The following is a 19,997-nucleotide window of genomic DNA, read 5'->3' on the forward strand; positions in this document are numbered from 1 at the left end:
CAAAACTGAATTTTTTCTTCTTCTTTGTGTCAATTGATCAATAAACTAATAATATCTGTTCTTTCACTTCCTCTTCTTCTCCCTGTCAGGTTCTGTTCTCTGATCATGTGGAGGAGCTCACCCTCAGCTCTGAGAACGATGGCCGCGCTTCCTGGCAGGAGGCATTTAGCTTTCAAGGGCCCGACAAGGCCCCTCCATGTGTGCCATCTACGTCTGAATGCAGGACGAATGATGAGAGGCTGGACAACGCCCCCTCCGAGGCCTCTGCCCCGACCCCCTCCACTTTATCTTCTTCCTTCAGGACCCAGAGTGGTGCTCCAACCAAAACGGTCAGTGTCTCTTGTGTCAGTCTCACCTCTTCCAGAAGTTTTTCATTCACCGTGTTTTTTATTAAATTGACATTTGGAAAGTTTAAATGTTTATCAACAGGAAACAGAAAAAAACTGTTCTTCAATTTGTCATTACTGATCGCTTGATCAATTAACTTATAGTTTCTGTTCTCTCACTCCCTCTTCCTCCTCTTCTCCCTGTCAGGTTCAATTCTCTGACCACGTGGAGGAGTTCACCCTCAGCGGTGAGGAGGATCGCCATGGCCCCTGGCAGCAGGCGGCCATTGACCGCTTCCGATTCCAGTGGCGCTGCCAGGAGGTGGAGGCGATGATCAGCTACTGCCTCGAGCCGAAGCACCGCAGCCTGGTGTACGAATACCTCTACGCCAGTGACACACCTCCTACTCATTGTGTTACTGGAGAGAACACCGAAAAAAAATAAGATGTAAAACTTTATTGATATCGTTACAAAAAAGGTCTCGAAGTTGGAACTATTAATACAGGAGCCGGCTCGAGAACACTCGAGGCATTGACATTGTTTTTTCATGTACTGGTCAATTGTTTGATTTTGGTCTACTTTGCTCTTTAACTCTAAGGGAAAGATAACTAAATGTGTACGAAAATACACATTTAGATGTTATTTGTTCTACTACCCTGTCTGCACCTGTATATTTCTCCTACATTCAGCCAACAAGCTCATCTGCATAATTAAACATTTCAGGAGAAAATACTGTCTTGATGTAGCTCAATAACCGGGGAAGTTCCTTTTGGACTCTATTCACCTGCAGTGCCAATTATCACATTTTCATGAGTTGAAGCCTAGGTAGCATTGCACTTCAGCCGCCTCGGGGACAAACTGCAGGTCTTACTGTTGTTTTCATTAGAGATGTGGTTCTACAACCTTTTGTCAGTCCTCTCCTCCACAGTGATTTTTTTTTTTTTTTTTGACACTGGTATCTTCCACACAGTGTTGATCAGTGGGTCAGGTTGAACTGGTTCTGTCAGTCAAGTTCAGGGCAAGCCTTCACAGCCTTGTGCTACATGCCAAGCAGATGGCAGAATGTGATTGCAAGATAAGTATAGAGTGTCTGCTCATATTGAAACATGATCCACGTCCTCATTGGGTCCGGACTACTTCCTGGTGGAGTTCATGGACTCAGGTTCCTGATAGAGAGGCAGGCTTGTTGGAATATTTCCGCCCACTCCGAGCCTAACCCCGCCCTGCCGGTGCTTCCCGGTAGAGTGGACCACACACCCACACCCACACAAGTGCGCTTCTGGATATCCACTCTCTTTTGTATGTGTGTCCCGTGTCGTTTACTTTCCTCTTGTTCTTGACGTGACATCTTTCTGCCGGGCTCTGCCCCGCCAACACAGCCGGACTGGGAGCTGTGGCCACTGATGAATCGGTCCCATTAGTGGAAAACCAGGAATTAGAGTGGAGTCGAGCCGCCGACGCACCGAAAAGACGCTCGAGGACAAGCATGACGGTGACTCCGGGGCTTTTTGCCGCTTTAACGTTGAGCGCCATGTTGACGGTGTCCCGCTGTGATGCAGGTAAACACTCCTTCACATTCCTGTCTTAGTCCCAGAGTGGGGACAGGGGCGTGAGTCATCAGCAAATGACGGTTAATTGTCCCCAGCCGGTAATACCCAACACGGGCATCTTTTGACAGCCCGCTGGTCTTATTCGTGTGTTTACATTCCTTTTTTAAATGTTCAATTGCTTTTTATTTTGAATATAAAACAGTTTTTTATATGTTGTATGTCTGACGTATGTGTAGTTATTTTATTTATTTACAATGTCTCAGTGGAAGAAACAATTTTTTTTTGTAATTGTTTATTTTTTGACGTTTTTTGCAGGTTTACATTTGTTGTTTGTTTCTTTGACAAAAAAAGTCACAGCAAAGTAACTCTTGGAATATTTTTGCACGTTTTGTGTTGATGTTTTTTTGGGCTTCCAGTGAGAAACCTGACTTAATGAAGAACAGGCAGAAGGCCAAGTAAGAACAAGGAAGTGAAAAAGTGAATTAGAACGACATATATATATTTTTTTTTTATTTAACCGTAAATAAAGGGTATGATGAGGGGAAAAGTGTTATTGTAGAAAATACTAGTGCAGCAAAAACATATTTCCACACCAAATTACGATTTTTAATGTAGAAACCAGAGCCTTTAATTAAAGTGAATGTTGTTGCTCAGTAACGACCATGTTACTTTAAACCGCCTGTGTTTGGATTTTACGTGCAGGGTGTAAACTCCACTGCTCATCGCACCATCAAGTGTTATTGATCCCACGCCAGGGAAACTCACAGCAGTGGACAGTCAGAATGATGTAGAGAAGAGAACACTGGAAATGAAAAAAAAGAGAGAATAAAATAGGCAAATCCAAAAAAAACATTTTAGAAAAAAAACAGAGAATATGTAAGTTATACACACCTGTTTACTACCAACAGAAGTTTCATTTCGAGAGAGATGAAACTGGTTAAAATGTAGTGACACAGAAGGATTGCATCAGGATGGAAACTGTATTTGTGCATTATGTGTAAGGAAATATTGAAATAAACATAGGTGAATTTATAGACTGTAATAAGCATATAACATGTAGCATTTTAAATAGGAGTATGCTATGTAACATAACGATTTAAATATTCAAATATGCACTGCTTAAAAAAACGATGGAGGGAACACTTAAAGGTCTTCATCTGCTGGTGCAAATAAAAGTGACAACAGGTGCAACAGAGGCAAAAGCAAGACAACCCCTTAAAAGGGAATGTTTATCCTGTGGTGGCCACAGACGGTTGCTCTCTCCTTCTCCTTCACTGGGAGCATGAGACTGTACCTGCAGCCGACTCAGGTTGCACAGGTAGTCCAGCTCTTCTAGGATGGCACATCCATACGTGCTGTCGCAAGAAGGTTTGCTGTGTCTCCCAGCACAGTCTCAAGAGCATGGAGGAGATACCAGGAGACCGGCCATTTCACAAGGAGAGCTGGACAGGGCTGTAGAAGGGCATCCACCCAGCATCAGGACCGGTATCGGCTACTTTGTGCAAGGAGGAAGAGGAGGAGCACTGCCAGAGCCCTCCATAATGACCTCCTGGCTACTGGTGTGCATGTTTCTGACCAAACTGTCAGAAGCAGACTCCTTGAGGTGGCATGAGAGCCCGACTTCCTCTAATGGGACCTGAGCTCACAGCCCAGCACTGTGCAGCTCGATTGGCATTCACCAGAGAATACCAGAATTGGCCTGTCCGCGACTGGTGCCCCGTTTTCTTCACAGAGCAGGTTCACACTGAGCACATGTGAAATAGTCTGGAGACGGCATGGTGAACGTAATGCTGCCTGTAACATCATCCAGCATGACCAGTTGGGTGTTGGGTCAGTCATGGTGTTCATTAGGGCTGGGGTAACGCATCAAAGTAATCGACATCATCCATTATGCTTTGATTTGTGCTGTATTGGTTGTGCGGAAGTTGGCTGCGCACAGTCAAAGTATGGACTCACCTGCAGAGCAAGCTACATATTGCCCATAATCATCTGGGATAGAATAGATAATAACAAAACATCGTTAGATTAATCGGGGGGGGGGGCGCTAGATAGATTAAATCCAATGATTGCTGGAACCACTGCAAGGCCATTATTGTGTGTGTTTGTTTTTTCAGAAAAGCATCATTTGTTTTGAAACAGCAGAGGGTAATTTCCTCTTCCTTTAAAAATCTCCTCACACAGAATACCAGCTTCCTCCGCCAACAAACCTGTCGTATGTGTGGATCAACAAGTTTGCTGTGAAAATGTCCTGGGACTGGGAAAGGCCTGAGTCACTGCCACACGACTGTAAGATCAGTTACGAACTCGTTGTGGTGCAGGAGCAGCCATATACAAAAACAACCAAGGTAAATCTCTTATTTAAGTGTGGGACATTGCATGCAACAACTGAACTTGATTTCGATCTTATTTATATTTTAGACAACAAAAAGTGATGAGTTATAAATAGATTGACTTACTGACCCCTCTTCAGTTAATCAATCAAAATTGTATTTGTATAGCCCATATTCACAAATTAGTGCATCTCATAGGGCTTAACAAAGTGCGAAATCCTCTGCCCTTAACCCTCAACAAGAGTGAGGACAAAGTACCCAAACAAATGTGAAGACCTCAGAGAGAGCCACATGTCGGGGATCCCTCTCCCAGGATGGACAGAAGTGCAATAAAATAAAAGTATTTAGGACATTGATGAGAAAGGATAGTGTCTAACATAAATAGAATCAGAGGAGCTGTAATGATGGAGGTGTTGTCAGTAATGATAGAATATGTGAGGAGGTTATTTTGTTTAATCTAGTTGTAATCAAAATTCATGATCGCCTGCCACCAGCATCATAGTTTTAAGTATTGTGTTGGTACTGTTAAAATGTGATGATGTTCAAAACGTACTGAAGACATTCTAATTAAAGAACATATTAATAACCAATACAATAATAATATAGCCCCATATAACATAATATAAAATGTGCAACATGAACATTTCAAGCAGGAAGGCTTCAGTTTGTACAAGAATCTTTTTATTTTACAATTTAAACCTGCAGTAATAAGATCGATGCTATAACAATACAACCATAAGCATACAAGTCCAATGTCAGGTGTGTCAACACTGGTGTGTAATTTAATATTACTGAACGACCCAGAACAGTCCACTCAATAAATCAGCGATGAAACAGACGTTACAAAAATACCTCAACAAATATTGATCAAAGAGGTTACAACCCCCACTCCGACATCAAGGACCACGCCTTCTGGTTAGCATGTGTACAGAAAAACAATAAGGCTGGATGGGGTGTTACAATCGTCAATGGTTTTCCAAGATTTGATAGTCGGCTATTGAAATTAGTAATAATAACTATGTATTTTAACATTTTAATACCATGTCTTATATAGTAGCACAATTTATAATTACTAGAGTCCGACCGATTTATCAGTCGGCCTGTGCAAATTGGCTAACATGAGCCTTTCAAAGACATGTCAGTATTGGCGTTTATATTTTTCGGAAACTTTTTTGGAGACCTTTATTTTATAGAATCAACAATGCAGCATATATATATATAAAAGACAAACAATAAGCCATATGTCGTAAGTGCTTGAAGGAAGACAATATGTTTCAGTTGCGAATGAATGCTAACTGAAGTTATCTCAGAGCAGGTCAAAAACCTTACTCTTACAATTTTATATATACAGAGGCGCACAAGTCTTCAATGAGCAAACCCTTTTATCTGCTTGAAACCTTTAATAGAACCCGGCTCTGAGTTTGCATTTGTCTGCCTCTGCCCGGTTGCTGTGAGAGAGAAAGGGATAGAGGATGAGAAGGCATGTGTCAGCGAACTGTCATCATCCCTAAAGTCCATGTGGTTTTTGTTTCTTTGTCTGTGAAGCGCTTGGATTCGAAAAGCCACGTCGTGCATTGTATCACAGAGAACGGGGATTCTGATCGTTGCAAGTTCACTGTTCATGCAGTGTTCAAAGAAGAGCTCTGCAATGGTTCAAGTCAGAGCAGAGGCGTGACTGAAACTGCTAAAAGAAAAGAGCCACGAGGTGAGTGCCAGAAAGTGGAAGGTAAACATACTGGGGATTTCGTATTTCGATGCTGTGTCCAATGCATTCATTGAGATGCATTAGAACCAGGCTTGAATTCTCTCCATGCACTGTATGTATGTGACGCCTTTGTTTTTTTGTCCTGCACAGTTAAATTGGTGAAGGATTTCAAATGTCTCTATACAACAGAGGGATTCAACTGTTCATGGATCCCAGTGGCTCTGAATCCGAACCTGGAGATAAGCTATAGGTGAGAACATGTATACAATATGTCATTTCGCTTAATTTTCATGATTGTCAACACCAAAACATTTACGGCCACAATGGTTGTATGTCCAAACACAGAGACCAACTTTAGCAATACAATAGAAAAAAGAACCACACACATATCTATAAACATGTAGACACACCAAATAAAACTACCCCAGAATAAAGAAGTGAGAAAATAAATAAATAATAAAGTTATTAATTAAAAGAACAAATTAATTCAGTATTAAAGTTGATTGAAATTACAATGTCAAACAACAGGTCGCAACATGTCCAACAAATGAGCTCCCCCTACCTGCCAGATGAGATGCATTCACACTGCAGCCCTCCATCCTTTCTCCTACGGGCTCGTACTCTCTGAAAGGTGGTGATAGCGAGTGATGCCTCACTAACAAAAAAAACATGAACATTGATACCCAGATACTTCATTACAGCTGATCCCGCTCCATGTGCATGGCATTTTCATTCTTAATTCAAGGCGGGCAGTGTTGTAAATGAGACATATCTTAATACTTGAAAGTATCTAGTGGCGACTGCAGGAATTGCGGCGTCCAAGGCCCCCCTTCAAAATAGTGAGGACTTAGCTGGTAAAGATCCAAACCAAAGTAACTCTTTGTGGCTCAACTTGAATTTCTGCCGACCTCATTCCTCACCTCTCTGTTTTGTCACTTCAGGGCTTGTGTCTCAGATCCCAACAACAATGAAAGTTTGAAAGCAGGTGATCGACCTTACATCACTGGAGCACGGAACAGTTGTTACTGGCCTGTAGCACAAGGCACGAAATATGACGAAATCTGCATTTATATTGAGTCCAAAATTGGATGGAGCTACTTCCAACCTATAATCGGTTAGTTTTATCTCCAAAAGAAATTAATATCGATGTCATTAATGTGATGGAAATAAATATAAAACATCTTCCGATCTCCCCAGGACCAGCTTCACCTGTCTTGACGATCACAGAAGACACCGATCGCCTCAAGTTGACATGGTCGTCTCCGGAGTTCCAAAACGACTGTATTTGGAAATTCGAATTCTGCTACACAGAATGCGAAAAGGCCGAAGTAAGTTGTCACCCTTTTCTCCCTGTCTTAAATAATGAGGTTTTGTATTTGACATACATTGACATATTTATCTGGTGCAAATACCACAAAAGAGAAGTCTGCAGTACAAATATTTTCTAAATCTATATGTGTCTGTTTTAAGCCAAACATTTAAATTCAGACGACTGCATCATATTCCATTAGGGCTACATACTGAAGTTTCAAACTGTCCTCCTGTGTGTGTGCGTCATTTTTTTCAGCAATGCCGGATCCACACCTACAAGCTCTCAGACCAGAATGAAACGCTCTCGCCCCAGAATGAGATGCTCTACAACCGAGACTGCCGTTACGAGTTCCGGTCCCGATTGACCACCAGAGAAAATTGCCCGAAACTAGTCAGCGACTGGAGTGAAATTGTAACTCATGGTAACCAATCAACTTTACAACACTGCTTTCAAAAGTTGTAAGACAACAATTATTGCACATATAAGCCTTTTATTAGACATGGACCTTCGGAGAATTCACCCTCTCGCTCATGGTGATCTCCTGCTGTGTTCTTACATCAGTTTGAAGATGGAGATGACCACTCTAAATTCATAATAATACATTTTATTCATACAGCACCTTTTATACATAAAATGTAGCTCAAAGTGCTTTGCAATAAAATCAAAGCCATGAAATAAGAGATCAATAAGAACACGTGAGCAATGGAGTAAAGAATTAGGAATTTAACATAAAAATTAGCACAAGGTTTAATAAGGAGAAGTTAAAAAAAGGAGAATAAAAACAGATAGATAGATCAAATTAATTAAAACAAGATCATAAAGCTATCATCAGAAGTAGCTTGTCAGATGTGTAGCAGGAGTTTGTTCCAAATCTTTGCTGCATAGCATATGTGGCACTAATAACTGTGGTCCAATCAGATGTTTCTGTCATTGGTCTTAATTTAATAAAGTAATAGTAGTACATTAATAATGTAAAGACATACGCAAGTGTCGGTGGTGAACCTCCTGTTCACTTCCAGTTGATGCGAGGGAGTTGGTGAATAAAACATTTGCTTCCTGTGGTAAAGGACATACACTGTGGTGAGTTCATCTTGGGTAAACTTTGACCCACAGTATTCCCTTCGTATTCGTCCGGATTTTGACGACTTCAAATCAGATATCGCATGGAACATCGGCAGTTGATTTGCAGGAATGTAACTTCTGCATGGGTTGGCTGAAGGGTTGGAGGCTGTGGGCATTTGGGGCTTTAGTTAAATTGCTGACTTGAGGAATACCTAGTAAAATTGTCCTTAAAAGCTGACATGTGTCTGTTGCTCTCCACAGGTGTGAACAAGACTCCTGACCAGACGCTGCCCCTGGTGGCCATCATTATCCCCATAATTTTGTTCGTCTGCATCCTTCTGGCCTGCTACTGCTTCAGGAGGTAGGTTTGACAAACAGAAATGAAGACATTAAATTGTAGCGTCTGTAGATGGCACAAGGTGAAACTCGCACTCGAACATATATTATCTCGTTATACCTCGAAGAGAGACCGTACAAAATGATCAATAGAAAAATGTAAATCTGCCTCGACCGATTGGGGGGAGAGGAGAGAGAGACCAGGAACGGTTGGGTAATCATATTTAAACTCTGTCTCTCTGGTTGTTAATGAGATATGAAGAAATTCACTTTCTTGACGCGCATTCCTTCGGGTTCTACGTTTCCAATACCAATGGCTTTATCAAAAAGGAACAGTCAGTGAGATTATTGCAACACCTGAGCTTTGTGCAATAGGAGGTCAGTTGCTAGACGACATACAGAGCTCACATGTGTGACTAACGTATGTCAATGAAATTCCCTTGAACATGAAGAAACATGACTGAAACCTAAAAGACAAGCTACTGTTACTCGAAACCCAATTTGACTTTGTTGGGTTTCTGCCAAAAGCTGTGCAGCCTTTCCACGAAAGTAACCGCGTATGTTCTCATTAACCTTGATGGGTGTGTTTAATGTATGAACTGAAAGTAAGAATGTTCAAAATATCTGCCAAACCCACAACCTCAGATAATGTAGGTGTGTACAGCTAGAACGGATGAGTGGAGGCAGAGAAATGTGAATCATGCACTGTCATGCACGTTTTTTTTTTCACATCAATAATATAAAGCAAGCCTTCAGTTCAGATTTGTATCTGTTGGGCAAACACACTAGACGGCTTGTCTCCGAATCAAATCATGTTTGCAAAGGTTGCTGAGAACAGAGAAACTGAAGAAAGATTTCACAGATTTAAAAAATAAATAAACAGCTGCTTGTTCGAACATTGTAAATTTTATGTTTTGGTGGCGAAAATATTTTGTGCTGGGTGCTTTAACTCTCTGATGTGTTTTTTTTTTTGTGATCTGTAGGCACAGCGACATTATTTGCCCCAACATACCCGATCCCTCGGCAATATTCAAAGAAATGGTGAATGGAAACAAAGAGCATAACAAAGCTGAACATAAGGTATTTATTTCTATATTGACGCGGCACTCATTAAAATCGGTGTGCTTTACTCACCTGTTTTCTCTGCCTCCACAATCACTCATTCCACTGTTGTGTTTTTCAGCCAATAGAAAATGTGTACACGCCCATGCCAGAGGACGTCGAATCCTGCAAAGTCACCCTCATAAACCAAAGTGGCGCCCTGCAGCCAAACTCCTGACAGGCCCCCCCACACCGTCATTCCTCGGGTGGTGAGCTGTCGGGGGAGAAATTGAATACACTGCACGCCCACCTGTACCTGCGACCTGCACCCATTGGACGATAGCAACTTTACGTCACACTGTGTCCATGCCCGTGCTTGATCGTCTATTCGACTCTAAATGGGACGATAATTTATAAAACGAGCTTTGTGCTGCATTGAAGAAGACTTGTAGTTATTGATTAAGAGCTACAATCGTTTTTTCCCAGACCTCTATGGGAACTGAAGTCTTTTTGCAAGCAGAGCAGTGAAGTCGCCCCTTTGTTAGTCATTGCACAGAATACAGGTGTTTGGACTTGGTAAGTTCATCGCTGACGTGTGAAGTAACTTAACAACAGACCTAAAAGCTTCTTTTTTTCTTTCCTTTTTTTACTGACCTCTGATTGAAGCGTAGATTCTGTAACTGTTGTGCGTTTAACAAATGAGCTCTGCTGTACCTGTTCTGTACTGACCTGAGCACAGCTCTGTACCACTCTGACCCGCTAGAGGGCGGCAAATACATGATCTCAGCTGCGTTTAGGCCAGAGGAGGAAGATGAGGATTCTGACCGAGTGTGTGCGTGGATTGGAGGACTGCAATTGGGCCAGTGGGAGCTACTGTACATTAACTGGGCACTTTCCGGCCAGTAAGAGGAGCTGCTGTATCCCCGGAGACCCGCTGTTTGGATGCCTGCCCCCAGGGCAGCTCGACAACAGGCAGCAGGCAATCTCCTCTAAGCAATGGACTGTGATGTAAAAGCCACCTAGTGAGGGAGTAATGTCTCAATATGTCTCAGCGTGAATACAAACACTGTTTTACATGGAACTGATTAGGACAGTGCCCTTGTGTTTGTGCTGTAATTCTTAAGAACAGACTTTCCTAATGTGAAATGTAATAGGTGTGTGGCTACAGTTGAGATGTGAACACATCTAATCCCTGTCAGTCTCTCAAAAGGAAGTACACTGTGTTGTCAGTCAGGAGACAAACAGACTTGCGTTTACTTTGCCCGCAGATGCTGATGTTTCCGCATAGAGATCACATGACTTGCACACTTGGGAACGATCATAACAACTTTCTTACATATGTCGATGTGATTTGTCGTTTGAAAATATTACTTGTGGTGTTACTGGTCGTTTTTTCCACCTTTGAACACACCTTTCAACATTGTTTTTGGGCAAGAGAATTGTGAGTGAATTCAAATTGATTACAACATGCCTGTCAGCTCTGATAATGTTGTGTAATTATTCTGTCTGCTACACACCCAAAGTGCCACATCACCATTAGCTTCCTTTATTAATACCTTTCTAACACGTACACATGACATGTGATATTCACATCATATTGTGTTATATTGTGAAACCATACTTATATACATACATATATACGTTTTAACATTCATTAATGGGCGAATGGGCTTAGTTTTGATAGCAGTTTTATAGTCTTGATGACCACTCAACACAGTATACAATATAGTTATGTCCTTTAAACACACACCCATGTGTGCAGCAGTTTGTTTAACACACATCACCCACACACCGCCAGCACAGACACAGCACCCAGGGATCCAACCAGTGACCTTTTCGTTACGGGGTGACCCACTGTACCTCCTGAACCGCAGCTTCCCACATATAATGTTTACTGTATGCTATACCTGCCCATGTATTTGTATTAGTGTATAGGACTATATATATGTGTGTGTGCATGTTTCCAGCATTAACACTGACCTTGTCAGGACCTGTAGACCTCATGACGGCCAAAGCCTGGTCCAACTGAGGCAAGGCCTCGTTTCTGGCCTCCTGGTTATAGATAATGGTAAAATGTGAATTGTACAGGGTTAGGCATGAATTTGTCTTGATTAAGGTTACAGAGAGAAGATTTAGATAAAGCTCTCCACAATGAATGATAGTCAACACAAAGTCCTCATAAAGACAGCTGCGCAAACTTATTCCCATTTTAATTTGTGTGTTAGTCCGCATTATGACCACCAAATAATAAACCACAAGGTCTGAGGAGAGACATATAGTGTCGCACAATCGGTGAATAGTCTTTCAGATGTATCCACAATATAACACGGAAAGCTTGCTTCTAAAATGAGGAAAATTTCGGCATGTTGAAACAGTCTATATATATACAGTCTGGTTGAAACCCAATGGTATAACAGGATGTTTAGCCACTAGTGGTATTTGTGCACGTAGTCATTCTAGCTTAGAATTTAAACACATAAAAATAAATAAATATAATGAGAAATACAGAAGAATGTAATTGTATCTCTCATCCTCGAAGTGTAATACATGTGTTCCAAATAGGTCTTACTATACTTACAAAGGTGATACAATCTAATATGCTTTAATCTCTGTACAACCGTGATGACATTTTTATCATGTTTTTTTTTAATTATTATTATCATTAAAGCCGTCACAGCTGTGCATTATCTTAAACTTCTTAACTTATCTTCTTATATAGTGTTTTCTGATCTCATGTTGTCTCATCTGATCTCATCCATAACGTGGTGTGTTCATATAAAACCATTGTTCACAGCTCTTGCTACGTGTGTCCTGAGTGTCCCATCGAGAAACGGGAAGTTCTCCGCCCAGCACCAAGCCTCCAAACCCTGCCCCCATAAAGGTCGGAGCCAGTGACTCAACCGGAGCCTTGAGTTCCGCTGTTGTTTCGCTCCAAGTTGAATGTGAAGGTCTCGGCGAGCGAGCGAAAACGGAACCATCGAGGGACTGGGTGAACAGAGAGAAGATGACCGGGACGACTGGGAGTTTGTCCCTGTTCCTGTTAGCTCGCCTCTTCCTGACGGTGGAGTCCCAGACGGGTAAAAACACACTCTGCTATCGATGCCTCTGTGATTCAGGATCAGCCGGTATCCCAATTTAACTATTTATAAAACTTTACAATCCTGTCTCTCTGAGATCGTGATGAATCCATATTTGACTGTAGACACAGGAACCCGGTTCACTTGTTGGAATATATATTTACCTTTATATACCCAGGTTATAATAGGTCGTGTTCGCACCGTTCACTCAAACTCACCAAACCAGAGTTGCCCTCAGCAGAGTATATGGAGGAACAAAAGTGCCAGAATTAAAAAAGTGATTTAATTAATTAATTAATAACAGATAAATTAGTAAATGCTAAAAGATGCATATTTAACAAACCAAACACAACAATGCAGTTGTGATAAAATAGGTTATATTTGTATCTTGGATATTATATAGATAACATCTCTTCGTTCATTTTTTATCCCTACATTTATTGAGTTATTAGTGTGTTATTCACTTATTTATAGATTTCTTCTTTTTATTTTGGAAGTCCTTGATCATAGCCCAGTAGCCCCCTGAAAGTACAACAAGCTTAAAGGTCCAGTGTGTAGGGTATAGGTGCGTGCGTGTCCGTTATTGTGTAGCTCTGGTATTTACATGAGTACAAGGGACTTCTTTCATACAAGGCAATGATCACATTTGTGGCCATATTCAAATCAAACCCTATGTGTAAAAACATTGTGCTGCAGTAGCAACTCCTCTGCAGAACATGATGTGGAACTGAGAAGCTACATATTGTGCATTGTATATAGGAATTGATATTAATTTGAATATTGTGCATTTAATAGAAAAAGTTGTCCTTCTTTGTGTATATTTATTTCTTGTATATTCAGCCCTTAACAGAAATAATAAATATGACACTTCCTAAGTGTTTTTTTTTGTGGACGATATCAGGTTGGTAGATCTTGGGTTCGAGAAGGTTGGGGACCACTGCTCTAATATGACTTTCTCAATTCCACATTGGTTGTAGTTACATTTACAGCTGACCAAGAGCTTACACGCCTATTATACCATTTTTTAAATCGGATAGATTCCTATTTTTATTTGGGTCCGCACTAAATCGCACCTGCTCATTTCCACCAACTACGGTATCTGAAACTTTTCAGATTCGGGTGTAACTCTCTTAGGAATCAACAAAATGTTTAAAAAACGTCCTATTACTGGATCCGCCCCCTGATCCAGATCCACGAGCCAAAATTGAATTGGCTCTTTCTTGAACCCTAACACATCCTTGCACCAAGTTTCATGGTGATCTGTCTAGTAGTTCTTGTGTAATCCTTCTACAAACAAACAGACAAACGCTGACGAATAACATAGTTTGGCCTGTGAAGTCAGGATACTAATGTGCATGTAAAAACACTCATTGTTGACACATTTCTAACATGTTGATTTTGGTCGAGATAGTGATGTTCTTGAGTGCTGGCTGTCTGACCTTAATTTATTTAAAGCCATGAATGTCCCACACTGAAAATAACATCAAAAATCGTTTACCTGTAGGAATTCTTCTATGGTGATGGAAAGAATGTTTAGTGCGAGTTTTCTACAAAATGCAGTTGTGCATACACAGGAACTGATCAAAACCCTGCTGAAACCCTATGTTATGAGATTTCTGTCCTTTTCTCCTTCTCCACTTGAGACCCAGTGTTACCACCACAGAATCTGTCCCTGCTCTGGATAGAAGACTTTAAACCTATGTTGACCTGGATACTACCACAGCACTCATGGACGAACTGCACCTATGTCGTGAAACCAAACAATGATAGGGAGGTGAGTTCCCATGGGTCTCTCCATTTTGTAAATTGTTTTTCTTTTTCACGAGAGTATTTATGAACACAACTCATTTGAATCTAAATAAACTGACATATCAGATGGGCAATGAAATTGGCCCATGCAAGCCTTACACAGACATATCGGTGTCAGTGTTTATGTTTGCCGATATAAAGTGCCATGAAGTGTTTTTTTTTGTGTGTGTTTTTAGAAGATTGTCGCTTCTCCTCCCTGGATCGCTTCTTTGCTCTATGAAAAAGGATTTCAGAAGCTGTCCGTTCAAACCGTCTGTGGTGAAAGACGAAGCAATTCAACTTACCTCTCTTTTCCAGGTTTGATTCCTTTGCTGCCCTGAATTTCACTGCTTTTGAGTACACAAAGAAATAGGCCAAAGCTTCTGAACAATATTTTTAACTGGATTCACGTGTGTTTGCTCCACACAGAGATGGTGAGGAATGTGAAGGGCTACTGGTACTCTGAAGAAAACGCTAGTGTTTTCTGGGAGACGGCCGTTCCCAGGACAGATGTTGGTTTTTTCTATCGGTATGTGTCATTTATCAAGGCCCATGCCAAATATGGTGATTGAGTGTTTTAAATACATGGCGGACTGCCATCTCTAGCCAAGTGTCCGTAGTTTTCCTGACAGAAAAGGACTGTTGCTATCTTTCATAAAACTAACCAGCTTCTTGCCGTCGAGTCAGATATAAGAGTGGTTCTCATCAAACCTCTGGCAAGAAAATGAGGCGTTTGTCCCCAAAATGTTGAGCTGTTTAATTAAATGTATCGAACAGTGTATGTGTGTGGTGTCCTCTCAGCCAGGTCTGACTTGTAAAATAGAAGCAAAACTGGGCAGATTTAAAAGTTAATTCACTTTTTGGGGATTTCAGGATCAGTGTGCAACATGAAGGCTAATCACAGTTTGTTCTCTCTTGTTCCAAGATTGATAAAGCAGGATGGTAGTGTATCTAAACGTGACCCCCGCCCACCCCTGCGAGAGTGCTCATCGTACAGTTTCACAGAAGGCGTCAGGACCGGCTGTGAGCTGCAGGTCCACCTCAAGGAGAGCATTCGTATCTTGTTCAACGGGACGGAGAACAAGAAGCTGTTCAGGAAGACCGTCCAGATTACACCGCTATTTGATTTTACTGGTAAGTTGGCCAGTGCTAATTTGGGATGAGGAGTTGTGCGGAGGAAGGAATTGTGTAGCAATATGTTACACTTCCTCATTCAATGCAAGAAGTCGCTCTTTGTTCTTTCTTGGAAATGTAATAGAAGTACGTTTCTGAGAGAATTTGTTTGTGTGTGTGTGTGTGAGTCTTTGTGTGTATATATATGGTTATTGTTGTTGTGTCATGCCCCTCTCTGCACAGTGAAACTGCCTCCCCTTGAGTGGACAGTTGAAAAGACTGGGAATAAATTCAACATCAGCTGGATTACTCCTCGCACCAGAGATCAGTTAAAGGAGTTCGTGCTTAATTACACTGAGTGTGAGACATCAACGGTAAGAGACGTCAGATTAAGTCCATTCATTTTATGCATGAACTCAATAGGTGCCATCAATAATAATAATAACATGTAATAATTTCAATCTTAGAAGCAACTGGAAGCCTCATTAAATACTTTTAATACTATTGATATTGAAATGCCTCTGAAGTTCAATCATTTTAATATTTAACTTTGCAACTCATTATGTCTCATTAGGAGCTTTTCCTTTCACTCTGTGAAAAGGTTATATTTCAGTCATATTTCAGTCTTTCTAATCAAAATAAAAGATATATATATATATATATGTATGCTCTCCTTCACTCATCTTCCTTGCCTTTGTTGTGATAGTGCTATGTTTCTTAGTGCATTACCACTAAGATAAGATAAGATAAGATAAGATCATATTTGAATATGCAATATTATAGCAGTTACATGCAATACTTAAGTTTAAAGAGATAAACACAATATAGACAAAAACATAAATGGAATAAAAACTATTATAGACAGTGTAGAAAATAAAAAAATGAATGGATTGCACAGGAATCATTGTAATGCACAGACGGAATGAATATTGCACAGTGAAGAACGTGATCCTCGCAGTGCTGCCAGGCTTCTCCGGGGGAGATAGAGCTGTGTGTTGTAGAGTGTTAATGTGAACTATGTGGACATAGTGTACATTATGTCATTTTTATGACATAATGTAAATTGATTGGTGAGTGATTAACCACAATAACAATTATGTCTTCTTTTTCCCACAGCCTCAAAAGATAACTAAAGATAAAACATCAACTGAGCGGACCGTGGTCCCTCACTGTCCGTACCGCATGACGATGCAAGCTGTGTACGGAAACAAAGAAATAAATATCTGGACCCCGGGGAGTGAGAAGAAGTATTTTGGTATGGTCTTCATCTCTCTGCTTGATATTAGAAAAGGCACTGTGTACAACTTTCCCAATGCCAAACAAGACTGCATGCCTGTCTATCTGTTATAACAGAAGAATAGAAGCGAAAACCAAGTAGTATATATATATATATATATACAAACTAATAAATCATCACGAATAGGTCATCACCATAAAAATGGCTTTGATATTATTTCTTAGGACAACTATTAAACTGTTGTGATATGCTATATCTAGCAATGTTAAAGATTCACACCAGCATTCACTGGGCTCTGTTTTGTGCAAGCCCTTATAAGACCACTAAATCTGGAGATCTGTCTATTTTGGTTGTTCTTTTTCACCAAGATCCATTAATTATTCCCTGGGAATCAGTAAAAAGGTCATAAATAATAAAGAAAGAAAATAGAAAGAAATCCTGGCCCCTTGGTCTGGATCCGGGACAAAATATAGTGAGGCCCACGTCCCATCGTCCAACCAAGTCTCCCGGAAATCCATTCAGTATTTCTTGCAGTAATCCTGCTCACGAACACAGGGGGTCAGGAACTATGGAACCGTTTAAAGCCACTGTGTGTAGGATTTTCAAAGTGCTGCTGCCATCTACAGGCGGTTTTAGGAAGGATTCTGCGACAAAGACTCCTTCTGCATTCGTGTTGTAAAGTCCTTGGGTTTGATTTGTTATTTGAAACGTTAAGCACTGTTGCTTTGTCAGTCCCCCTCAGCTGATAGTCACATTGTGGATGTGTCTGTGTGCAGATGCAGAAACCGATCCTAACGCGTTGCTGTATGCCGTCGTCCTCATCCCATTGATGTTTGCTGGCCTGACAGCCCTGACCTTTGTGTGTTGCAGGAAGCACATAGGGTCTGTAAACGTTTTCCTCCGATCCTATTGTCTCTTTATTGATTGGTTTTGACTGTGATATTTGAACTCTTACTGTACAGGAAAAAGAATCGCATCTTCCTTAAAGTGCCTCAACCTCGGGACTTCCTCACAGATATTTCTGACAACAATAAGGTGAGGTTAACTCCCTGATTGTCCTGTCTCCTGGGAGTATTAAAGGGATAGGAGGGTGTTTTGGGAAGTATGCTCATTTGCCCTGACAGGTGAGGAGGTTGACCTTAAGCTAGGTGTTAAAATCCCAAGTGTGAAACCGTACCTCATCTGTGTTGGTTCCTTTGGACGTAGTCAGGCTGTTCTGCCATGTTGCTGGTCTTTTTGCTAAGCTAAGCTAACAGGTTGCTAGCAGTCACCTTAATACACAGTTTTGTGGTCGTCTCAGTGGCGTATCTATGTTTTTTCTATATCAGGGGCCATAAAGGGGACACAATTTCAACAGAGTCGCCATTTCTATGTCCAACATCTGTGCACAAGTCCTGATTCAATAAGTTAGTCATCCCTTGTGTTCTGTTAGCTTTATAGCTTTGAGTCATTTGTAGGAGTTTTCATTTCTCAAAGGAAGTTGTCCTGGTCTCTACAATGATGGGCTTTTTAAAAGCCACGCTGAGTTTTGTTTCCTTTGAGACCCCCAAACATTTCTCCTTCTTTTCTTCTCAGAGCACTGCTTGCAATCTGTTCTACCCAGCAGAGGAAGAGAAATGCAGGATCTCACTGGTGTTGGAGCCTGAAATCAGCTAACGGAAAGACGAGTGAAAGTCTCCCGAGCTCCTGTTGAACCGGCTCAAGAGGAAAATGGGAGACTGTGCTGTCGAAGAGGACACGTCTGCTGGTCAGAATGTCGAGCAAGCTTTTTTATTGGCTCGTCGATGAGGTGTGTCAAAGCAAGTTTTCAGTCTTAGAACATATGACCCACACAGTCATGCAGCAACCCCGGCAGCAGCAGCTAGAGTTCATCAGATCTGTAGGGTCTTAACAACCGGTCGTTCTGCAGCGACACATTTGCATCCAATAAATTCACTTTTTCCCGATTGTTTGCGCATTTATAAGTTGTCGTTAGAAAATGTTGCCATCAAATGTAGCTGCTACCTGAATGTGTGATCGATCAGCGCTGGTGCTTGTCTGGTTGAGATTGTTTCCAATGTTAATGTGTTTATTTGTTTAGACTTAAATATAAAGTTAATAAATCACAAAGCTTGGCTCAGCAATGCGCTGTCTCTTGTGTCCTTTTCCTCACAGCTGAGTCTCTTTGCACCAAATCCAGAACACAGACTTACAATGAAGAAACACACGTTTACACGCCGTAGCAGATAAGCTTAGTTTTTGTGACATAGCAAAAAATGATCAAAGTTTCCACAGTTAAAGATTTTTGCGCAATAAACCGGGCTGGTTGACGATCTGGACCTGCGTTGCGACAGGAAGTTCACATATAACTTGCTATAAATTGTGACATCAGACAGAGAGGGAAGTTGTTGGCCCACACATTACATTACATTACATTTCATTTAGCTGACGCTTTTTATCCAAACCGACTTACAATAAGTGCAACAACTCCGAGGGTACAGACCCAGAACAACAAGAATCAAGAAAGTACAATTTCTTCAAAATAAAACAAAACTACAAAGTGCTATAAGTAAGTGCCATTTAAGTGCTACTAAAGTGTTAGTTTCAAAGAGTTGTTAAAGTCGGAATATACTGCCACATCACACACATACACTGCCACATCATCTCCACAGAGCTGGTTCCTCTTGTGTGTCCTTGACATGTAAAGACGACAGTGAGGAGTCCCATCTTCAACTGTTAAGATACTGTGTCGTCTAACGATTGGAGAATACATTTCTGGCTTGTGCACATGTGCTTTCAGTAGACACAGTGTGATGCTGGAAGGGAACATACTTTTACTGTGAAGTTTCACTTCTTCTCACTGAAACCTACAGAGAACAAGTTATACCAAAGTAGTGTTTCTGTTCCTGAGTATTTCCCATCCCTGTCTCTTCTGCCTTGTGGTTACAAGGGTATTGCATTCATTATTGCATCACATTGCACACATCATGTCACAATAATGATAAGCTATCTTGGTGTCAAAAGGTCAAAACCATCTGTGCAACAAATAATTAATATTTAACATTCAAAACAAATTGAAAACAACCAATTACACCATGAGTAAAATAAAAAATAAAAATCGAACTATACAATGCCTGTTA

The 19,997-nt window shown here is 41.0% G+C and overlaps 2 protein-coding genes across 2 annotated transcripts; both read left to right on the plus strand.

Annotated features, from left to right (window-relative positions):
* The first annotated feature begins 1,552 nt into the window (after nt 1–1,552).
* On the plus strand, nt 1,553–11,150 carry il13ra1 (interleukin 13 receptor, alpha 1). Its single transcript, XM_053416514.1, has 10 exons — nt 1,553–1,886; nt 4,059–4,222; nt 5,753–5,912; nt 6,063–6,162; nt 6,854–7,026; nt 7,110–7,240; nt 7,480–7,645; nt 8,548–8,647; nt 9,606–9,702; nt 9,806–11,150. Exons 1-10 carry the CDS (start codon nt 1,814–1,816, stop codon nt 9,899–9,901), a joined length of 1,260 nt encoding a protein of 419 aa, XP_053272489.1. The 5' UTR covers nt 1,553–1,813; the 3' UTR covers nt 9,902–11,150.
* A 1,331-nt stretch (nt 11,151–12,481) lies between these two features.
* On the plus strand, nt 12,482–19,001 carry LOC128430456 (uncharacterized). The gene is made up of 10 exons (XM_053416518.1): nt 12,482–12,740; nt 14,384–14,514; nt 14,726–14,846; nt 14,958–15,057; nt 15,454–15,662; nt 15,885–16,015; nt 16,758–16,896; nt 17,655–17,760; nt 17,841–17,913; nt 18,454–19,001. Exons 1-10 carry the CDS (start codon nt 12,668–12,670, stop codon nt 18,532–18,534), a joined length of 1,164 nt encoding a protein of 387 aa, XP_053272493.1. The 5' UTR covers nt 12,482–12,667; the 3' UTR covers nt 18,535–19,001.
* Nucleotides 19,002–19,997: the final 996 nt, after the last annotated feature.

Source organism: Pleuronectes platessa, chromosome 23, assembly GCF_947347685.1.
Source record: "Pleuronectes platessa chromosome 23, fPlePla1.1, whole genome shotgun sequence".
NCBI classification, from domain to species: domain Eukaryota; kingdom Metazoa; phylum Chordata; class Actinopteri; order Pleuronectiformes; family Pleuronectidae; genus Pleuronectes; species Pleuronectes platessa.

Bases quoted from the DNA above. Each gene is read 5' to 3' on its own strand.
- il13ra1 (XM_053416514.1), top strand. From the start codon at position 1,814: ATGACGGTGACTCCGGGGCTTTTTGCCGCTTTAACGTTGAGCGCCATG. The intron at 5,913-6,062 runs GTGAGTGCCAGA...TGTCCTGCACAG, and splicing joins TAAAAGAAAAGAGCCACGAG to TTAAATTGGTGAAGGATTTC. The intron at 7,646-8,547 runs GTAACCAATCAA...TGCTCTCCACAG, and splicing joins GAGTGAAATTGTAACTCATG to GTGTGAACAAGACTCCTGAC.
- LOC128430456 (XM_053416518.1), top strand. From the start codon at position 12,668: ATGACCGGGACGACTGGGAGTTTGTCCCTGTTCCTGTTAGCTCGCCTC. The intron at 14,515-14,725 runs GTGAGTTCCCAT...GTGTGTTTTTAG, and splicing joins AACCAAACAATGATAGGGAG to AAGATTGTCGCTTCTCCTCC. The intron at 16,016-16,757 runs GTAAGAGACGTC...TTTTTCCCACAG, and splicing joins CTGAGTGTGAGACATCAACG to CCTCAAAAGATAACTAAAGA.